Below are 20465 nucleotides of genomic sequence, written 5' to 3'. Positions count from 1 at the left end.
CATAGTTCAAAAGTGAAAAGTTGTTTGTGTGAGTGGAAAACCATTTTTCAGAGTCATCGAGGCAGTATGGTAGACTGGCCAATACACTGAGCCACGGTTCAGTACATTACTGAAAAAGGACCAGAATAGGCTGCAGTACCAAACACCGAGTCATTGTGTGAAGAGACGTCCTTTGCCTTTGATTAATTTTCGCATTCCAGGTGACGTCAGTGCCGACATCTTTGAAGTCCAGCGCATGCACTTGCATGATCCGTGCTGAGAAGTCTTCTGTCTTGCTCAGTGAGCTTGGTGAGGCTGAGATGTATACAGCCGGGCTCACTGGTACTGCAGCCTGTTTATTTTCTATCCATTATTACCTTTTCAGTAATGTACTGTTTAGCGGTCAGACAAACCAAAAATAGATGAAAATAAATCTGTTTTATGTCTGTGAGAAGAAAAAGTGATGCGTTAACGCGACCTCATGTAGAGTTTAGGCAGGATTATGTGCAAGCATTTCTTCTTTAAGGGAAGGTGTCGCATTTTTTATTTTTGTATTAATAATAGTGATTATGAAATCAAGTATTTTTAATACGAAATTAAATTCACTGTTTAGTTTTTATTTAATTCTAGTTTTACTGAAGCACTGGGTGCTGCCATCTTGGTTTTGCTGTAAGTAACGACAGTTACTCACTTCAAATACGGCAGCGCCCAGTGCATAGAAGACAGTTGTCGCTCTCCGACTCTATCTCCTGCACTTTGTCTGCTTCCTCAGGAGCAGAGCACAGCAGAGGGAGGAAATCGCAGCCATCTTTGTGGAATTTACAGCGTACGCTACCCTCCCCCTCCCGCTTCTGCTACTACCCTCTCCACCCCCCCGCCGCTGCCACTCTCCCCTCCCCCCGCCGTTGCTACCCTCCCCACCGCTCACCTCGATCCTCCGTTCCTCAGCAGAGCACGATATACTGAGGTGTACACGGGCCTGCATGCGGCAGAGCATTAGGGGAGTGTGCGTGTGGCAGAGCATTAGGGGTGTGTGCGTGTGGCAGAGCATTAGGGGTGTGTGCGTGTGGCAGAGCATTAGGGGTGTGTGCGTGTGGCAGAGCATTAGGGGGGTGTGCGTGTGGCAGAGCATTAGGGGGGACATGCGTGTGGCAGAGCATTAGCGGGGAGTGCGTGTGACAGAGAATTATGGGGCGTGCGTGTGGCAGAGCATTAGGGGGCATGCTTGTGGCAGAGCATTAGGGGGCATGCTTGTGGCAGAGCATTAGGGGGGCGTGCTTGTGGCAGAGCATTAGGGGGCGTGCTTGTGGCAGACCATTAGGTGGGCATGCTTGTGGCAGAGCATTAGGGGGGGCGTGCTTGTGGCAGAGCATTAGGGGGCGTGCTTGTGGCAGACCATTAGGTGGGCATGCTTGTGGCAGAGCATTAGGGGGCGTGCATGTGGCAGGGCATTAGGGGGCGTGCATGTGGCAGAGCATTAGGGGGCGTGCATGTGGCAGAGCATTAGGGGGCGTGCATGTGGCAGAGCATTAGGGGGCGTGCATGTGGCAGAGCATTAGGGGGGCGTGTGTGTGGCAGAGCATTAGTGGGGGCATGCTTGTAGCAGAGCATTTAGGGGGCATGCTTGTAGCAGAGTATTTAGGGGGCATGCGTGTTGCAGAGCATTGGGAAGCATGCATGCAGCAGAGCATTGGGGGGCGAGCATGCAACAGCATTTCGGGCGGGTGTGCGGCAGAGCATTTTTCATGGGCGTGGGTGTGGCAGAGCCTTGCTGGTATGGGGCGTGCAGAGCACTATGTGGGGAGCACTATGCAGCTGTCCTTGGTGACACTTTAGACATTAGGATCACTTTGCGGTCACCAACAATATGGCTCCTCACTATGATCCTAAACTTTATCTTCCCATATCCTGTTGGAAACACCCAGAACAGGAGGGGGAGGTGACATCACACACAGGAGAGCAGATTGTGCCCACTTTTACTGCAGATGTAATGTAGCTACGGTAGTTCTGCAGTAGCTCTACAGTAGGATTTCAGCAGCTGCTCCCCCTAGTTTTTAAGATTGGAAAATATCATATTTTTTTTTATTTATTTTTTTATTTATTTTTTTTTTATATATTTTGTTCAATTAAAAACAAATATTTAAACAAAACATGAAAACATTAATATTTCACATTTTTTCAGTTATTGACATTTTTTTTTTTGGATGACACCTTCCCTTTAAACACAAAAAATAAAAACATAAAAAAAGGATAAGGAAAAAATGACTTCATAAATATAGTAAAATAAACTTGTTTATCATTTTAAAATTGCAGACTATTTGACACTTGTTAATATTTTATCTACAGGAGTTTGGCAATGATGAAGAGCGCAAGACAAACCTAAGGTGAGTGATGCTTGCGTAGTCCTATAGACTATCAGATGAAGGGAACTGATGGAAAATGTTACCTGTTCATCTAATATAGAAATGGAATAATATGTCACCCCAGCAGCCAGTTTACCGGGAGCCAGTCACCAGGTCTTCACAATATAAAGTACAGCCAACACCTTTAATCCATTCGAGATGCAGACAATTTTTGTTTTTGTGTTTTCATTTTTTTCCTCCCCTTCTTCCCACAGCCATAACTTTTATTTTTAACTCTTCTGTCCACATAGACGTATGAGGGTTTGTATTTTGCTGGACGTTGTACTTTTGAATGGCACCAATCATTTTACCACCTAGCATACTGTAAAACAGGGAAATATTTTCAAATGTGCAGAAATTGTGAAAAAAAACATAATTCTGACGATTTTTTTTTAAATTGTTTTTACAGTGTATATTTTATGGGAAAAATGACCTTGCAGTGTGACACTTTATTGCATCTGATTAAAGCGGGCTTTACATGCTGCGATATCTGTACCGTTATCGCTAGCGTGGGTACCCGCCCCCATCTGTTGTGTGACACGGGCAAATCGCTGCCCGTGCCGCACAACATCACCTAGACCCGTCACACATACTTACCTGCCCGGCGACGTCGCTGTGACTGGTGATCGCCTCCTTTCTAAGGGGGCGGTTCGTTCAGCGTCACAGCTGCGTCACTGAACCGCCGCCCAATAAAAGGGGAGGGGCGGAGATGAGCGGGACGTAACATCCCGCCCACCTTCTTCCTTCCGCTTTGCCGGTAGACGCAGGTAAGGAGAGCTTCCTCGTTCCTGCGGTGTCACATGGAGCGATGTGTGCTGCCACGGGAGCGAGGAACAACTTCGTTACTGCTGCAGTAACGATATTTGAGAATGGACCCCATGTCACCAATGAGCGATTTTGCACGTTTTTGCGACGATGCAAAATCGCTCATAGGTGTCACACGCAACGACATCGCTAATGCGGCCGGATGTGCGTCACCAATTCCGTGACCCCCAACGACTTCGCATTAGCGATGTCGTAGCGTGTAAAGCCCCCTTTAGGCGATACCAAACATCCAGGTTTTCTTTATTATTTTAGTGGTAAAAAAAAAAATAAACATTTGCAAAGTAAAACTTTGTCACTTTCCTAGACCCATAATGTTTGTTTTTTTTTTCAGTAGATGGAGCTGTGAGATTGCTTATTTTTTTGCGAAGTGAGGCTGCGTTTTTATTGATACCATTTTTTGATGGATATGACACTTTGATCGCTCATTACAGCATTTTTTTGCAGTATTGCAGCAACCAAAAAAACTTAATTTTTTTTTTTTTTTTTTTTTTTACTGTGTTTACTAATCATGTTATTTTTATATTTTGATAGATCGGACTTTTCTGAATGCAGCGACACCACATATTCAGTGGTGTGAAAAAGTGTTTACCCCCTTCTTGATTTCTTATTCTTCTGCATGTTTGTGACACTTAAATGTTTCAGATCACCAAACAAATTTAAATACTAGACAAAGATAACACAAGTAAACACAAAATGCAGATATAAGTGAAGGTCTTTGTTATTAACCCCTTCAGCCCCCGGGCATTTTGTGTTTTTCCGATTTATTATTTTTTTTTTTTTTTTTTTTTTTATTTTCCCTATCTTTGTTCCGAGAGCCGTAACTTTTTTATTTTTCTGACACACTAGCCATATGAGGGCTTGTTTTTTGCAGGACGAGTTGTACTGTAGTTTAAAATGGAAACACAAATTTTATCATATAGTGTACTGGAAAACAGCAAAAAAATTCCAAGTGCGGAAAAATTCCAAAAAAAGTGTGATGGCACAATAGTTTTTGGGATATTTTATTCACTATGTTCACTATATGGTAAAACTCATGTGTCGTTATGATGCCTGAGGTCGGGTGCGAGCTTGTAGACACCAAACATGAATAGGTTTACTTGTATCTAAGGGGTTAAAAAAATTCACAAGCTTGTCCAAAAAAAGTGCCGCACGTTTTGTACCTTTTCCGAAACCCGTAGCGTTCTCATTTTTCTTGATCTATGGCTCAGTGACGGCTTATATTCTGTGTCTCGAGCTGACGTTTCTAATGGTACCATTTTTGCGCAGATGCTATGGTTTTGATCGCCTGTTATTGCATTTTGCGCAAAATTTGCGACGACCAAAAGACGTAATTTTGTCGTATGAAATTTTTTTGCTGTTACGCCGCTTACTAATCAGATTAATTGATTTTATATTTTGATAGATCGGGCATTTCTGAACGCGGCGATACCAAATATGTGTAGATTTGTTATTTTTTTAACCCTTTAACTTTCAATGGGGTGAAAGGGGGGTGCTTTGAACTTTTAGGGTTTTTTTAATTTTTTTTAAAAAAATGTAAAACTTTTAACTTTTTTTTTTTTTTTTATTTTGCTAGTCCCCATAGGGGGCTATAGCGATCAGCAATCTGATCGCTCTGCCATATCTCCAGATTACAGCTACAGAGCTAAGTTCTGCAGATATGCTGCTTTACTTTCAATGTTGGCAGTATTCCGGCATTGAGAGTAAATGACTCATGTTAGCTACAGGCGTCATCACATGACCCTGTGCTACCATGGCAACCACCGGAAGTCACATGATCATGTCACGTGACTTCCAATGGGGGCGGGGTAAGTCAGCATAATGGCGGCACGCATATACATCTCGCTGCCAGATTTTGGCAGCGATATGTAAGGGGTTAATAGTCGCGGGTGGAAGCGATTCCACCCGCAACTAGCAGGCACACATGTCAGCTGTTGAAAACAGCTGATATGTGCGCGGATCGCCGCGGCCTGCCCATGGCAGGGGGCGGGGATTAACCGCACACGATCCATGACGTACCCAGTAAGTTATGGGTCGTTAAGGGGATAAGGGAAAAAGAAATCCAAACCTACAGGGCCCTGTGTAAATAAGTGATTGCATCCTAAACCTACTAACTGGTTGGGCCACCCTTAGCAGCAACAACTGCAATCAAGTGTTTGCGATAACTGGCAATGAGTCTTTTACAATGCTCTTGAGGAATTTTGGCCCTCTCAACTTTGCAGGATGGTTGTAATTGAGCCACACTGGAGGGTTTTTGAACATGAACTTCCTTCTAAAAGTCTTGGCGCAGCATCTAAATCGGATTAAGGGCAATACTTTGACTAAGCCACTCCAAAGTTTTAATTTTATTTTTCTTAAGCCATTCAGAGGTGGAGTTGCTGGTATGTTTTGGATCATTGTCCTGCTGCATTACCCAAGTGAGCTTCAGCTTGAGGTCACAAACCGATGGCCGGACATTCTCCTTCAGGGTTTTTTGGTAGACAACAGAATTCATGGTTTCATTTACCACAGTAAAGGGGGCTTTACACGCAACGACATCGCTAACGAGATGTCATTGGGGTCACGGAATTCGTGATGCACATCCGGCATCGTTAGCGACGTCGTTGCGTGTGACACGTACGAGCGACCGCTAACGATGTAAAATATTTCCCAAATGTCGTTGCTGCTTTTGGACGCAGGTTGTTGGTCATTCCTGAGGCAGCACACATCGCTACGTGTGACACCCCAGGAACGACGAACAGCACCATACCTGCGTCCTCCGGCAACGAGGTGGGAGTGTCTTTCATGCGGCTGCTCTCCGCCCCTCCGGTTCTATTGGACGCCTGCCGTGCGACGTCACTGTGACGCCGCACTAACCGCCCCCTTAGAAAAGAGGCTGTTTGCCAGCCACAGCGACATCGCTGGGAAGGTAAGTCCGTGTGACGGGTACTAGCGATATTGTGTGCCACGGGCAGCGATTTGCCCATGACGCACAAACGACGGGGACGGGTGTGATCGGCAGCGACAACGCTAGCGATGTCGCTGCGTGTAAAGTGGCCTTAAGTCTTCCAGGTACTAAAGCAGCAAAACGGCCCCAGACCATCACACTGCCACCACCATATTTTTCTGTTGGTATGATGTCCTTCTCTGAAATGCTGTATTACTTCTATACCAGATGTAATGGGACACACATCTTCCAAAAAGTTTAACTTTTGTCTTGTCAGTCCACAGAGTATTCTCCCAAAAGTCTTGGGGATCATCAAGATGTTTTCAGGCAAAACTGAGACGAGTCTTTATGTTCTTTTTGCTCAGCAGTGGTTTTGTCTTAGAAGTCTGGCATGTAGGCCATTTTTACCCAGTCTCTTTCTTATGGTGGAGTCATGAACACTGACCTTAAGTGAGGCAAGAGAGGTCTGCAGTTCCTTGGATATTGCTGTGGGATCGTTTGTGCCCTTTTTGATGAGTAGTCGCTGCGCTCTTGGGGTAATTTTGGTTGGCCGGCCACTCCAATGAAGGTTTACCACTGTTCCATGTTTTGACCATTTGTGGATAATGGCACTTACTTTAGTTTGCTGGCGTCCCAAAGCTTTAGAAATGGCGTTCTAACCTTTTCCAGAATAATAGATCTTAATTGCTTTGTTCCTCATTTGTTCCTTAATTCCTTTGGATTGCAGCATGATGTCTAGATTTTGAGGATCTTTTGAAAATTTTATTTGGCTTCCTAAAGATGTGATAAATCAGTTAATTTATGTTTTGGGGTGGGGGGGTAGGGCAGGCAATCAGTTTTTCCACACAGGACCCTCTAGGTTTGGAGTTCTTTTTCCATTAACCCTTTCATGACAGAGGACGCAACGGTACCTCCTAAATCATGAAGGGGTAATCACCGCCGGCTGCTGCGGTGGTGAGCCTTGCACATGTCTGCTGATTTATACAGCAGACATGTGTGCCTCGCAGGCACATCCATCCGCACCTGTTAACCCCTTAAATCGCGCTGTGAAAATATAACAGGGCAATTTAAACTGCCGCAGCGAGTAACGCGCCTTTCCCTGTCGCCATCGGAGGCCCCATAACACAATTACAGGCAGCCGATGGTTGTCATGGTAGCACAGGGTCATATGATGACTCCTGTCGCTATCATGGCGTAGTTCCTAGTAAAATAAATTTTAAAAAAAATAAACGATCAAATTACCCCACTGAAAATTGTGTCCGATCTATCAAAATTTAAAATCAATTATTCTGATCTGTAAACGGCGTAGCGGCAAAACAAATTCCAAACACCAAAAATTACGGTTTTTGGTCTTTGCAAATTTTGCGAAAAATGCAATAATAGGCATTAGCACCTACTCAAAAATTCTACCATTAAAAACGTCGGCTGGAGATGCAAAAATAACCGTAACTAAGCCCCATATCCCAAAAAACGAGAACACTACGGGTTGCGGAAAATCTTTTTGGACAAACTTCTGTTTTTTTCTAACCCCTTAGACAAAAGTAAACCTATACATGTTGGGTGTCTATGAACTCGTACTGACCTTAGCCATCACACCCTTACCTCAGTTTTACACGATGAATAAAATATCCCCAAAACTATCATACAATCGCACTTTTTTCCTTTCCACACTTGAAATTTTTTTGCCGTTATAGTACACTATAGGGTAAAAGGTATGGTTTCATTTAAAAGCACAACTCGCCCCACAAAAAAAACAAGCCCTCAGATGGGAAGATTGACAAAAATATAAAAACTTTACGGCTCTCGGAAGAAGGGGAGCAAAAAACAAAAATTGAAAATCACCTGGTCATGAAGCGGTTAATAATAAAGACCTGCATAAACTGCATTCTGTGCTTACATTTGTTATCTTTGTCTGATATTTAAATTTGTTTGGTGATCTGAAACATTCACACCACTGCGTGGGGTGGGGGGTGATTTGAGCTTTTATATATATTTAAATTTTTTTCAGATTTTTTTTTAAAACCTTTTCTTCTTTTTTGTTGTTTGTTAATTGTCTCCTAAGGGGTCTATAACTTGATCGCTGATCTGATCACTTATGTTACATACAGTAATGCCACAGTATTTCTGTATATAGCAGAAATCACACCGCTGTTATGACAAGCATGGCGGTCTTCAGCAGTCCCCCTGCTGTCTTAGCAACCCGTCTGCGACCCATGACCACGTTACGGATGCGCCAATGGGCGGTTAACGTATGCCACACACAGGCATAAGTTAAATCCTGTTGTCAGCGTATGGCAGCGGGATTACCAGGTTAACAATTGTGGGTAAAGTTCCACAGTTGTTAGTCGCAGGTCCTGGCTATAACAAAAAAGATTTGTATCCGGCATTCGGAAATAAAAATCCCACCTTTATTGAATCGGTTTAAAACGTGAAAAAATCAAGCATAGACAGTATGGACAGACCAATCTACGTGTTTCGGGCAAAGCCCTTAGTCTTGACCAACCGATTCAATAACATTTTTTTAAACCAATGCAATAAAGGAATGATTTTTATTTGCGGATAACGGCTACAAATCTTTTTTGCCTTCTCCATGGATCCAGGAACCGGCCTGTAGTTCCGAGCACTGCAGCTGCATTATACTGAGCAATTGGTCGGCGCTGTCTGAACTTCACATGTTCGAAACCTGGCTATAACACACAGAAATTACCCTCCTGCCATCTTCTGTCGTCTTTGTTCCATGTGCACATAGATTTCTCCAAAATCTCTGAATCTTTTGATTTTATGTACTGCAGATGGTGCGATATTCAAAGTGTTGGCAATTTTCCATTGAGGAATATTTTTCTGAAATTATTTTACAATTTTTAGACACATTTGTTCACTGATTGGTGAACGTCTGACTATCTTTGCTTCTGAGAGACTCTGCCTCTTTAACATGCATATTTTTATACAGATTATGATGGAATAAACTACAAAAATATTTCAGAAGATTTGGAGTGCCGGTCCTTTGTATTAATTATACTGTGGATGCCTTCTTGGACACGTGCACCTTGAAGGATTGTGTGCCGCCTGGAACTTCTGTTTCTGTATTTTTATACAGTCATTTGACTTAAGCGGGTGTTACACGCTGCAACATCGCCAGCCAATGCTAGCGATGTCAAGCGTGATAGCACCCGCCCCCATCGTACGGCCGATATGTGGTGATCGCTGCTGTAGCGAACATTATCACGTGCACATACCTGCCTAGCGACGTCGCTGTGACTGGCGAACCGCCTCCTTTCTAAGGGGGCATTTCGTTCGGCGTCACAGCGACGTCACTAAGCAGCCGCCCAATCAAAGCGGAGGGGCGGAGATGAGCGGGACGAACATCCCGCCCACCTCCTTCCTTCCTCATTGCTAGTGGGACGGAGGTAAGGAGATGTTCCTCGTTCCTGCGGTGTCACACATAGCGATGTTTGCTGCCGCAGGAACGAGGAACAACATCGTTACTGCAGCAGCAACGATAATTGGGAATAGGGAAGCATGTCACCGATTAGCGATTTTGAACGTTTTTGCAACGATTCAAAATCGCTAATAGGTGTCACATGCAACGACATCGCTAACGCGGCCAGATGTGCATCACAAATTCCGTGACCCCAACGACATCGCTTTAGCAATCTCGTAGCATGTAAAAGCAACCCTTAATTGAAAATTGACCCTTGAGCTGTTTTTCATTAGTACCACTGATTTTTCCAGCCTTTTGATAACTGCCCTAACTTTTTTGAGATATTTGCTGCCATCAGTTTCTCAAAGAGTTACAGTTTTTCACATAAAATGGAAAATATCTAATGTTCAACTTTTTATCTGTCTTATATTCTGTTATTATTAAAATATGGTTTGGAGATTTTGAAATCATTGCATTCTTTTCTTCTCCACATTTTATATGGTATCTCAATTTTTTTTTGGAATTGGGGATGTACATGAATATAACATAACGCAATGTATGTTCTATTCCTTGCACAGAATGGTTAACACAGTGCACTGCGAAAGTATTTGCCCCCTTGAATATTTCAACCTTTTCCCACATTTCAGGCTTCAAACATAAAGATAAAAATGTTAATGTTATGGTGAAGAATCAACAACAAGTGGGACACAATTGTGAAGTTGAACGAAATTTATTGCTTATTTTAAACTTTTGTAAAAAAATAAATAACTGAAAAGTGGGGTGTGCAATATTATTTGTCCCCTTTAAGTTAATACTTTGTAGCCCCACCTTTTGCTGTGATTACAGCTGCAAGTCGCTTGAGGTATGTGTCTATCAGTTTTGCACATCGAGAGACTGAAATTCTTGCCCATTCTTTCTTTGCAAACAGCTGGAGCTGAGTGAGGTTGGATGGAGAGCGTTTGTGAACAGCAGTTTTCAGCTCTTTCCACAGATTCTCGATTGGATTCAGGTCTGGACTTTGACTTGGCCATTCTAACACCTGGATACGTTTATTTGTGAACCATTCCATTGTAGATTTTGCTTTATGTTTGGGATCATTGTCTGGTTGGAAGACAAATCTCCGTCCCAGTCTCAGGTCTTTTGCAGACTCCAACAGGTTTTCTTCAAGAATGGTCCTATATTTGGCTCCATCCATCTTCCCATCAATTTTAACCATCTTTCCTGTCCCTTCTGAAGAAAAGCAGGCCCAAACCATGATGCTGCCACCACCATGTTTGACAGTGGGGATGGTGTGTTCAGGCTGTGTTGCTTTTACGCCAAACATATTGTTTGGCATTGTGTCCAAATCGTTTGATTTTGGTTTCATCTCACCAAAGCACCTTCTTCCACATGTTCGGTGTCTCCCAAGTGGCTTGTGGCAAACTTTAAACAACAATTTTTATGGATATCTTTGAGAAATGGCTGTCTCCTTGCCACTCTTTTATAAAGGCCAGATTTGTGGTGTATGACTGATTATTGTCCTATGGACAGACTCTCCCACCTCAGCTGTAGATCTCTGCAGTTCAACCAGAGTGATCATGGGGCTCTTGGCTGTTTCTCTGATCAGTCTTCTCCTTGTTTGAGATGAAAGTTTGTATGGCCGGCCGGTCTTGGTAGATTTGCAGTGGTATGATACTCCTTCCATTTCAATATGATCGCTTGCACAGTGCTGCTTGGGATGTTTAAAGTTTTGGAAATCTTTTTGTAACCAAATTTCTTTAAATTTCTCCACAACAGTATCACGGACCTGCCTGTTGTGTTCATTGGTCTTCATGATGCTATCTGTGCTTTAAACAGAACCCTGAGACTGTCACAGAGCAGGTGCGTTTATACGGAGACTTGATTACACACAGGTGGCTTATATTTATCATCATCAGTCATTTAGGACAACAATCCTCAATGAACTTCTGGAGTTAGTTTGTTACACTGAAAGTAAAGGGGATGAATAATATTGCACGCCCCAATTTTCAGTTATTTATTTTTAAAAAACTTTAAAATTAGCAGTAAATTTCGTTCACCTTCACAATTGTGTCCCACTTGTTGTGGATTCTTCACCGTAACATTAAAATTTTTATCTTATGTTTGAAGCCTGAAATGTGGGAAAAGATTGAAAAATTCAAGGGGGGCAAATACTTCCGCAAGGCACTGTATGTCTCTAGTAGCGTAAATGCATGAATCATGTCCTGGCCATGGTGGACAGGCGTTCATCCTGCTAAATCTTGGCCATTACATTAGTAAATGACACTAACCCTCTGTTCATTCTGTACTGAGTGATGGCCGTCAGCGATACGTACCAATTAAGACCCACTAATTTACTCAATGTACTGTTCTCTGGAGTAGCTTAGAGCAGATGTGGCCACTGACAGATCATAAACCCTGGCTTTAAAAAAGTAATAAAGTCACCTTAATGTGAGGGGTAATGATGTAAGGAACCCATTGTCTCTCCAACTGAAAGCTACATATAGATAAGAGTCTTTGGGTGTGCAGGGAGCCAGCGCTAAGTGGATGGTTACCCGATATTTACCTTAGCTACCAAGCGCAGCATGCTTCCACGTGTAGCGACGCTCCAGCGATCCCTGGCAGGTCAGGTTGCTGGTGGGATCGCTGGAGCGTCGCTTAAGGTCCAGTCACACTAAGCAACTTACCAGCGACCCCAACAACGATAGGGATCGCTGGTAAGTTGCTAGGAGGTTGCTGGTGAGATGTCACACTGCGACACTCCAGCGATCCCACCAGCAACCTGACCTGGCAGGGATCGCTGGAGCGTCACTACACGAGTTGCTGGTGAGCTCACCAGCAACCAGTGACCAGCCCCCAGCGCCGCGTGGAAGATGCTGCGCTTGGTAACTAAGGTAAATATCGGGTAACCAACCCGATATTTACCTTGGTTACCAGTGCACTGAGCTACACGTGCAGAGAACAGGGAGCAGCGCACACTGAGCGCTGGCTCCCTGCTCTCCTAGTTACAGCACACATCGGGTTAATTACCCGATGTGTCCTGCAGCTACGCGTGCAGAGAGCAGGGAGCAGCGCACACTGCTTAGCGCTGGCTCCCTGCTCTCCTAGCTACAGCACACATCGGGTTAATTAACCCGATGTGTCCTGCAGCTACATGTGCACAGAGCAGGAGCCGGCACTGACAGTGAGAGCGGCGGAGGCTGGTAACAAAGGTAAATATCGGGTAACCAAGGACAGGGCTTCTTGGTTACCCGATATTTACATTGGTTACCAGCCTCCGCAGAAGCCGGCTCCTGCTGCCTGCACATTCAGTTGTTGCTGTCTCGCTGTCACACACAGCGATCTGTGCTTCACAGCGGGACAGCAACAACTAAAAAATGGCCCAGGACATTCAGCAACAACCAACGACCTCACAGCAGGGGCCAGGTTGTTGCTGGATGTCACACACAGCAAGATCGCTAGCAACGTCACAAAAGTTGTTCGTTAGCAGCGATGTTGCTAGCGATGTTGCTTAGTGTGACGGGGCCTTTAGTGTGACATCTCACCAGCGACCTCCTAGCAACTTACCAGCGATCCCTATCAGGTTGTATCGTTGTTGGGATCGCTGGTAAGTTGTTTAGTGTGACTGGGCCTTTAATGTAAGGGGTAATGATGTCAGGAACACATTGTCTCTCCATCTGAAAGCTACATATAGATAAGTCTTGTTCACAAGTGGCTATTAGGATGAAACCAATGTCTGGAAGGTGGAAGTCCAAGGTTTGTGTCTACAAAATTCATACATATCATCAGGCTTATCAGAGTCTGATGCCAGGAAGAAAAAACCTTTGGTCCGTAGACTCTCCTTGGCAAAATTTCCACCTGCAGAGTCCCTTCACTTGGATTTGAAGATATTTGTGGTCCCTCCTTTTTAATAATATACAGATCCCATCCAGAGAGGGCTTTTAGGGACCCGGCAGTGTGGACGTTTCCTGCTAGCTAAGCCTTTCAATGTGTTTTTCTTTATTTGACAACTATCTGGTGTGTAGTGTGGCACCACTTTCTACGAGAGGTCTTTTAATTTAGGGCATAATGGGACACAATGAATAATGCACATTAGTTACAGGGGTTTTCCAATGAACAAAATTCATTTTAATCAATAGATCTTGGAATAAAAATTTCCACAATTGAATTTGTTTAAAAAATATGTTCTTGTGTTTAAGATATTGTTATATATGTGCCCCTACTATGTACAATGTAATGGCCGTGTCTGACCGTACAGGGACATGGTCTGCTCATACCACGTCTCCTGGGGAGGGGAGGACACAAAAGCTATACAGACATTACAGCACGGGATCGCAAATACCGTATTTTTTGTTTTATAAGACGCACCAAATTATAAGACGCACCCCAAATTTAGAGAAAAAAAAAAGGTAAAAAAAATACCCATTAGGTCCGTTTCATAATCCAGTGTTGTCTTACCGGGGAGGGGGCGGCAGCAGTGGTGGAGCGGGGGTGACAGGAGGCAGGGGCGGTGCTGCAGTACGGCGATGTTGCGGGTGGTGCCGGGTATGTGATCGCCTCTCTGCTCTGTGCTGCTCTGTGCTGGGGCTGCTCTGTGCTGGGGCTGTCAACGCGGCTCTGCTATGTGCGGCGCTGCTATGTGCTGGGGCTGTGAACGCGGCTCTGCTCTGTGCAGGGCTGCTCTGTGCCGGGGCTGTGAACCCGGCTCTGCTCTGTGCCGGGGCTGTGGACGCGGCGCTGCATTGTGTGGTGCTGCACTTTGTGGCATGGGCCATTCTGAAGATATCTGCAGTGCGGGCTTCAAAGAAATGACAGCCGGTGTCGGTACGTGCGCAGTTGAAAGCTTGAGCCAAGAGCTCCATCTGCGCACGAGCCAACTTTGGGCGCCATTATTTGAAGTCCTCACCGCCAACGTCTTCAGAATGTTCTGTGCCTCACTACCAACCGCACAGAGCAGCGCCACGTCCACAGCCCTGGCACAGAGCAGTGCCTTTATCACAGCCCCGGCACAGAGAGCAGCCCCGCACAGAGCAGCGCCGCCCGCTGCACAGAACAGTGCCCGCAGCACACCGCATAGGATTGTCCCTGCCTCCTTCGACACCTCTTCACCACCCCCTGGTAAGCTACATTCGGGTTTTAAGATGTACCCCTCATTTTCCTTTTTTTTGGGAGGAAAAGTGCATTTTATAATCCGAAAAATACAGTAATTCTTTCTGTGAGGTAAAACATTTTTACCCTGAGCCTGTTTTCACCTTCCTGTCCAGGTCAAGTTTTATAATTCTCACCAGTGTCACTTTGTGGTAATAACTCTAGAACGCCTCATTATTTACTAGTGATTCTGAGATTGTTTTTCATGACACATTGTACTTCATGTTAGTGGTAAATTTTGGTGTATATGATTTGTGTTTATGTATGAAAATAACGAGAATTTGACAAAAAAAGATAAAATTTCACAATTTTCAAACTTTATATTTTTATGCCCGTTATTAAACTAGATAATGATATCACACGAAATCATTAAAGGGAACCTGTCAGGACCCATATGCGTTCTGACCTACAAGCAGGGTGATGTGTGGCCTAGTAACCCCTTCCTACCCATCCCTATGTTGTAATATTGTGTAATATGAATGTATAAAAAAAGTTTTATTATAACACCACATTTATATTGTTACTAGAAGGTGGCCCGATTCTACGCATCGGGTATTCTAGAATTTACGTATTGTGTAGTTAATGTATGATTTTTGTTATATATATAAAGATGTTGTCTGTAGTTAGCAAGTGTTTGTGTAGGGTGCTGTACATGTTCTGGGTGTTGTCTGGGTGTGGCGGGGGGTGAGAGCGGTGTTGTTTGTGTGTTGCGTTGTTTGTAGAGCGCTGTGTGTCTGTATCATTGTGTATGTGTGTTGCGCGGTTTGCGTGGGTGTGTGTGTGTGTTTTGGGGGGAGGTATGTTTTGTGCAATGTGTGTGTGTGTGTTGTGCGGTATGTGCGTATATTTGTGTGTGCCGCGGTGTTTGTGTGTTGGGTGTTGTGTGTGTGCGGCGTTGTGTGTGTGGGTGTCTGTGTAGGGCAGTGTTTGTGGTTCCCAGTGTGTGTGTGGTGTGTTGTGCAGTGCGTGTGTAGCAGTGTGTGTGGGTGTGTGTTTTGAGGGGAGATGTGCACCCCCCATCGTGCTCCATCCCCCATGCTGCGCACCCCCCATCATGCTCCATCCCCCATGCTGCGCACCCACCATCGTGCTCCATCCCCACTCCCCATTGTGCTCCATCCCCCATGCTGCGCATTCCCCATCGTGCTCCATCTCCCATGCTGCGCATTCCCCATCGTGCTCCATCTCCCATGCTGCGCATTCCCCAACGTGCTCCATCCCCCATGCTGCGCATTCTCCATCGTGCTCCATCCCCCATGCTGCGCACCCCCCATCGTGCTCTATCCCCCATGCTGCGCTCTCCCCATCGTGCTCCATCCCCATGCTGCGCACTCCCCATCGTGCTCCATCCCCCATGCTGCGCACCCCCATCGTGCTCTATCCCCCATGCTGCGCACTCCCCATCGTGCTCCATCCCCATGCTGCGCACTCCCCATCGTGCTCCATCCCCCATGCTGCGCACTCCCCATCGTGCTCCATCCCCCATGCTGCACACTCCCCATCGTGCTCCATCCCCCATGCTGCACACTTCCCATCGTGCTCCATCCCCCATGCTGCACACTCCCCATCGTGCTCCATCCCCCATCGTGCTCCATCCCCCATGCTGCGCACTCCCCATCGTGCTCCATCCCCCATGCGGCGCACCCCCCATCGTGCTCCATCCCCCATGCTGCGCACCCCCCATCGTGCTCCATCCCCCATGCTGCGCACTCCCCATCGTGCTCCATCCCCTATGCTGCGCACTCCCCAACGTGCTCCATCTCCCATGCTGCACACTCCCCATCGTGCTCCATCCCCCATGCTGCGCACCCCCCCATCGTGCTCCATCCCCCATGCTGCGCACTCCCCATCGTGCTCCATCCCCTATGCTGCGCACTCCCAAACGTGCTCCATCTCCCATGCTGCGCACCCCCCATCGTGCTCCATCCCCCATGCTGCGCACCCCCATCGTGCTCCATCCCCCATGCTGCGCACACCCCATCGTGCTCCATCCCCCATGCTGCGCACACCCCATCGTGCTCCACAGTCACACATCAGACATTAAACACGCACACATCTGATCGCATACACTCACACACATACCTCACTTCTCCCTGTGCCCACCGGTGGGCGGTCCCAGCAGCTGTGCTGCACGCCGTGCTCCTCTGCCGACACTCACAGATCCGATCGCATACACTCACACACACTCACACACATCCGATCGCATACACTCACACACATCCGATCGCATACACTCACACACACACACACCCGATCGCATACACTCACACACACACATCCGATCGCATACACTCACACACATCCGATCGCATACACGCGCTGACACAATCACAACATCCGGAGATACCACATGCTTCCGGCCATGTGATCCTCCGGCAGGTCCTGGAAGATCACTACACAGTATCGCCGCCGAGAAGCAAGCGATATCATGGGATGTTGTGAGTATGTGGATGCGATCTGGTGTGTGTGTGTGTGTGTGTGTGTGTGTGTGTGTGTGGTGTGTGTTCGTTCCGCCGCAGGACCTTGATGCGCTCACCTCGTGTGGGGGGCAGAGCCTGGGCGATCGGCCGATCCATGCGGGGGGGGCGGAGCCTGGGCGAGGAGAGCGGCCAATCCGTGCGGGGGGAGAAGCCGAGCGCCCAATCCGTGCGGGGTGGGGCGGGGCCATGGCGAATCCGTGAAGCCGAGCGGCCAATCCGTGCGGGGGGCGGGGCCATGGCGAGCCCAGCGGCCAATCTGCTGTTTGTCACCGTAACGACATGGCCAATCCGTGCGAGGGGGGCGGACCCGAGGCGAGCGGCCAATCCGTGCGGGGGGGAGGAGCCAAGGCGAGACGAGCGGCCAATCCGTGCAGGGGGGCGGGGACATGGCGAGGCCAGCAGCCAATCCGCTGTTTGGCACCGTAAGGACATGTCCCGGGACACAATTTTGGAGCAAGACAGACAGACAGACAGAATAAGGCAATTATTTATATAGATTTTGTGTTTTGCTGCTTATACACAATAAAAACTATTTTATAGGAAAAAAAATGTTTTTTCATTGCTGTAATCTCCTGAAAGCTATAGTTTTTTTTTATTTTTCATTGATGGAGTTGTGTGGTGGCTTGTTTTTTTTGTGGGACAAGATAACATTTTCAGCAATTTATTATTTTATTTACATATTTCTTATTTGATTGTGTTTTATTCCACATTTTGACTACTCTATGATGAAAGACAGTTTTTTTTTTTTATTTTACTGTGTTCACTGAAGGGGTCAACTAGTGTTACAGTTTTATAGATTGGGTTGTTCCGGATGCGGCGATACCAAATATGTGTAATTTTTTGTTTTTACATAAATATACAGTGAGGAAAATACTTATTTGATACACTGCTGATTTTGCAAATTTTACCACCTACAAAGAATGGAGAGGTCGGTAATTTTTATTGTAGATAGAATTCACCTGTGACTGACAGAATCCCAAAAAAACAAAATCCAGAAATTCACATTGTATGGTTTTTAAATAATTATTTTGCACTTTATTGCCGTATTTTTCGCTTTATAAGATACACCTGATTATAAGACGCACCCCCAATTTGGTGAAGGAAAAGAGAATTATTTTTTTTTAATGTTAAATGGGGTCCATCTTATAATGCCAGTGTCCGTCTAACAAATCATATAGGGTATATGTCCCTCATAGCCCCCCATCCAAAAATTAGCCCCCTTATTCTGGATATGGCCCCCTTATATTGAATATAGCCCCCTTGTGCTGGCACACTTTCCCCTGTGCTGCCTATGGCCCCCTATGGATTGCACACGTTCCCCTGTGCTGCCTATGGCCCCCTATGGATTGCACACATTCCCCTGTGCTGCCTATGGCCCCCCTATGGATTGCACACATTCCCCTGTGCTGCCTATGGCCCCCTATGGATTGCACATGTTCCCCTGTGCTGCATATGGGCCCCTATGGATTGCATACGTTCCCCTGTGCTGCATATGGTCCCCTATGGATTGCATACAGTTAGGTCCAGAAATATTTGGACAGTGACACAATTTTCGCGAGTTGGGCTCTGCATGCCACCACATTGGATTTGAAATGAAACCTCTACAACAGAATTCAAGTGCAGATTGTAACGTTTAATTTGAAGGTTTGAACAAAAATATCTGATAGAAATTGTAGGAATTGTACACATTTCTTTACAAACACTCCACATTTTAGGAGGTCAAAAGTAATTGGACAAATAAACCAAACCCAAACAAAATATTTTTATTTTCAATATTTTGTTGCGAATCCTTTGGAGGCAATCACTGCCTTAAGTCTGGAACCCATGGACATCACCAAACGCTGGGTTTCCTCCTTCTTAATGCTTTGCCAGGCCTTTACAGCCGCAGCCTTCAGGTCTTGCTTGTTTGTGGGTCTTTCCGTCTTAAGTCTGGATTTGAGCAAGTGAAATGCATGCTCAATTGGGTTAAGATCTGGTGATTGACTTGGCCATTGCAGAATGTTCCACTTTTTTGCACTCATGAACTCCTTGGTAGCTTTGGCTGTATGCTTGGGGTCATTGTCCATCTGTACTATGAAGCGCAGTCAGATCAACTTTGCGGCATTTGGCTGAATCTGGGCTGAAAGTATATCCCGGTACACTTCAGAATTCATCCGGCTACTCTTGTCTGCTGTTATGTCATCAATAAACACAAGTGACCCAGTGCCATTGAAAGCCATGCATGCCCATGCCATCACGTTGCCTCCACCATGTTTTACAGAGGATGTGGTGTGCCTTGGATCATGTGCCGTTCCCTTTCTTCTCCAAACTTTTTTCTTCCCATCATTCTGGTACAGGTTGATCTTTGTCTCATCTGTCCATAGAATACTTTTCCAGAACTGAGCTGGCTTCATGAGGTGTTTTTCAGCAAATTTAACTCTGGCCTGTCTATTTTTGGAATTGATGAATGGTTTGCATCTAGATGTGAACCCTTTGTATTTACTTTCATGGAGTCTTCTCTTTACTGTTGACTTAGAGACAGATACACCTACTTCACTGAGAGTGTTCTGGACTTCAGTTGATGTTGTGAACGGGTTCTTCTTCACAAAAGAAAGTATGCGGCGATCATCCACCACTGTTGTCATCCGTGGATGCCCAGGCCTTTTTGAGTTCCCAAGCTCACCAGTCAATTCCTTTTTTCTCAGAATGTACCCAACTGTTGATTTTGCTACTCCAAGCATGTCTGCTATCTCTGATGGATTTTTTCTTTTTTTTCAGCCTCAGGATGTTCTGCTTCACCTCAATTGAGAGTTCCTTAGACCGCATGTTGTCTGGTCACAGCAACAGCTTCCAAATGCAAAACCACACACCTGTAATCAACCCCAGACCTTTTAACTACTTCATTGATTACAGGTTAACGAGGGAGACGCCTTCAGAGTTAATTGCAGCCCTTAGAGTCCCTTGTCCAATTACTTTTGGTCCCTTTAAAAAGAGGAGGCTATGCATTACAGAGCTATGATTCCTAAACCCTTTCTCCGATTTGGATGTGAAAACTCTCATATTGCAGCTGGGAGTGTGCACTTTCAGCCCATATTATATATATAATTGTATTTCTGAACATGTTTTTGTAAACAGCTAAAATAACAAAACTTGTGTCACTGTCCAAATATTTCTGGACCTAACTGTACGTTCCCCTGTGCTGCCTATGACCCCCTATGGATTGCACACGTTCCCCCTGTGCTGCCTATGGTCCCCTATGGATTGCATACGTTCCCCTGTGCTGCCTATGGCCCCCTATGGATTACACACGT

The 20465-nt window shown here is 45.6% G+C and overlaps 1 protein-coding gene across 1 annotated transcript in view; it reads left to right on the top strand.

The window, feature by feature from the left end:
* LOC142248169 (protein phosphatase Slingshot homolog 1-like) overlaps positions 1 to 20465 on the top strand; it is a 61583-nt gene that overhangs the window by 10848 nt on the left and 30270 nt on the right. Inside the window, exon 2 of the mRNA XM_075320025.1 lies at positions 2326 to 2363. Coding sequence (XP_075176140.1) covers positions 2326 to 2363 — 38 coding nt within the window. The remainder of the gene's footprint in view (positions 1 to 2325; positions 2364 to 20465) is intronic.

Source organism: Anomaloglossus baeobatrachus, chromosome 1 (genome assembly GCF_048569485.1).
Source record: "Anomaloglossus baeobatrachus isolate aAnoBae1 chromosome 1, aAnoBae1.hap1, whole genome shotgun sequence".
NCBI lineage: Eukaryota > Metazoa > Chordata > Amphibia > Anura > Aromobatidae > Anomaloglossus > Anomaloglossus baeobatrachus.
This window is presented reverse-complemented; position numbering and strand designations above follow the sequence as displayed.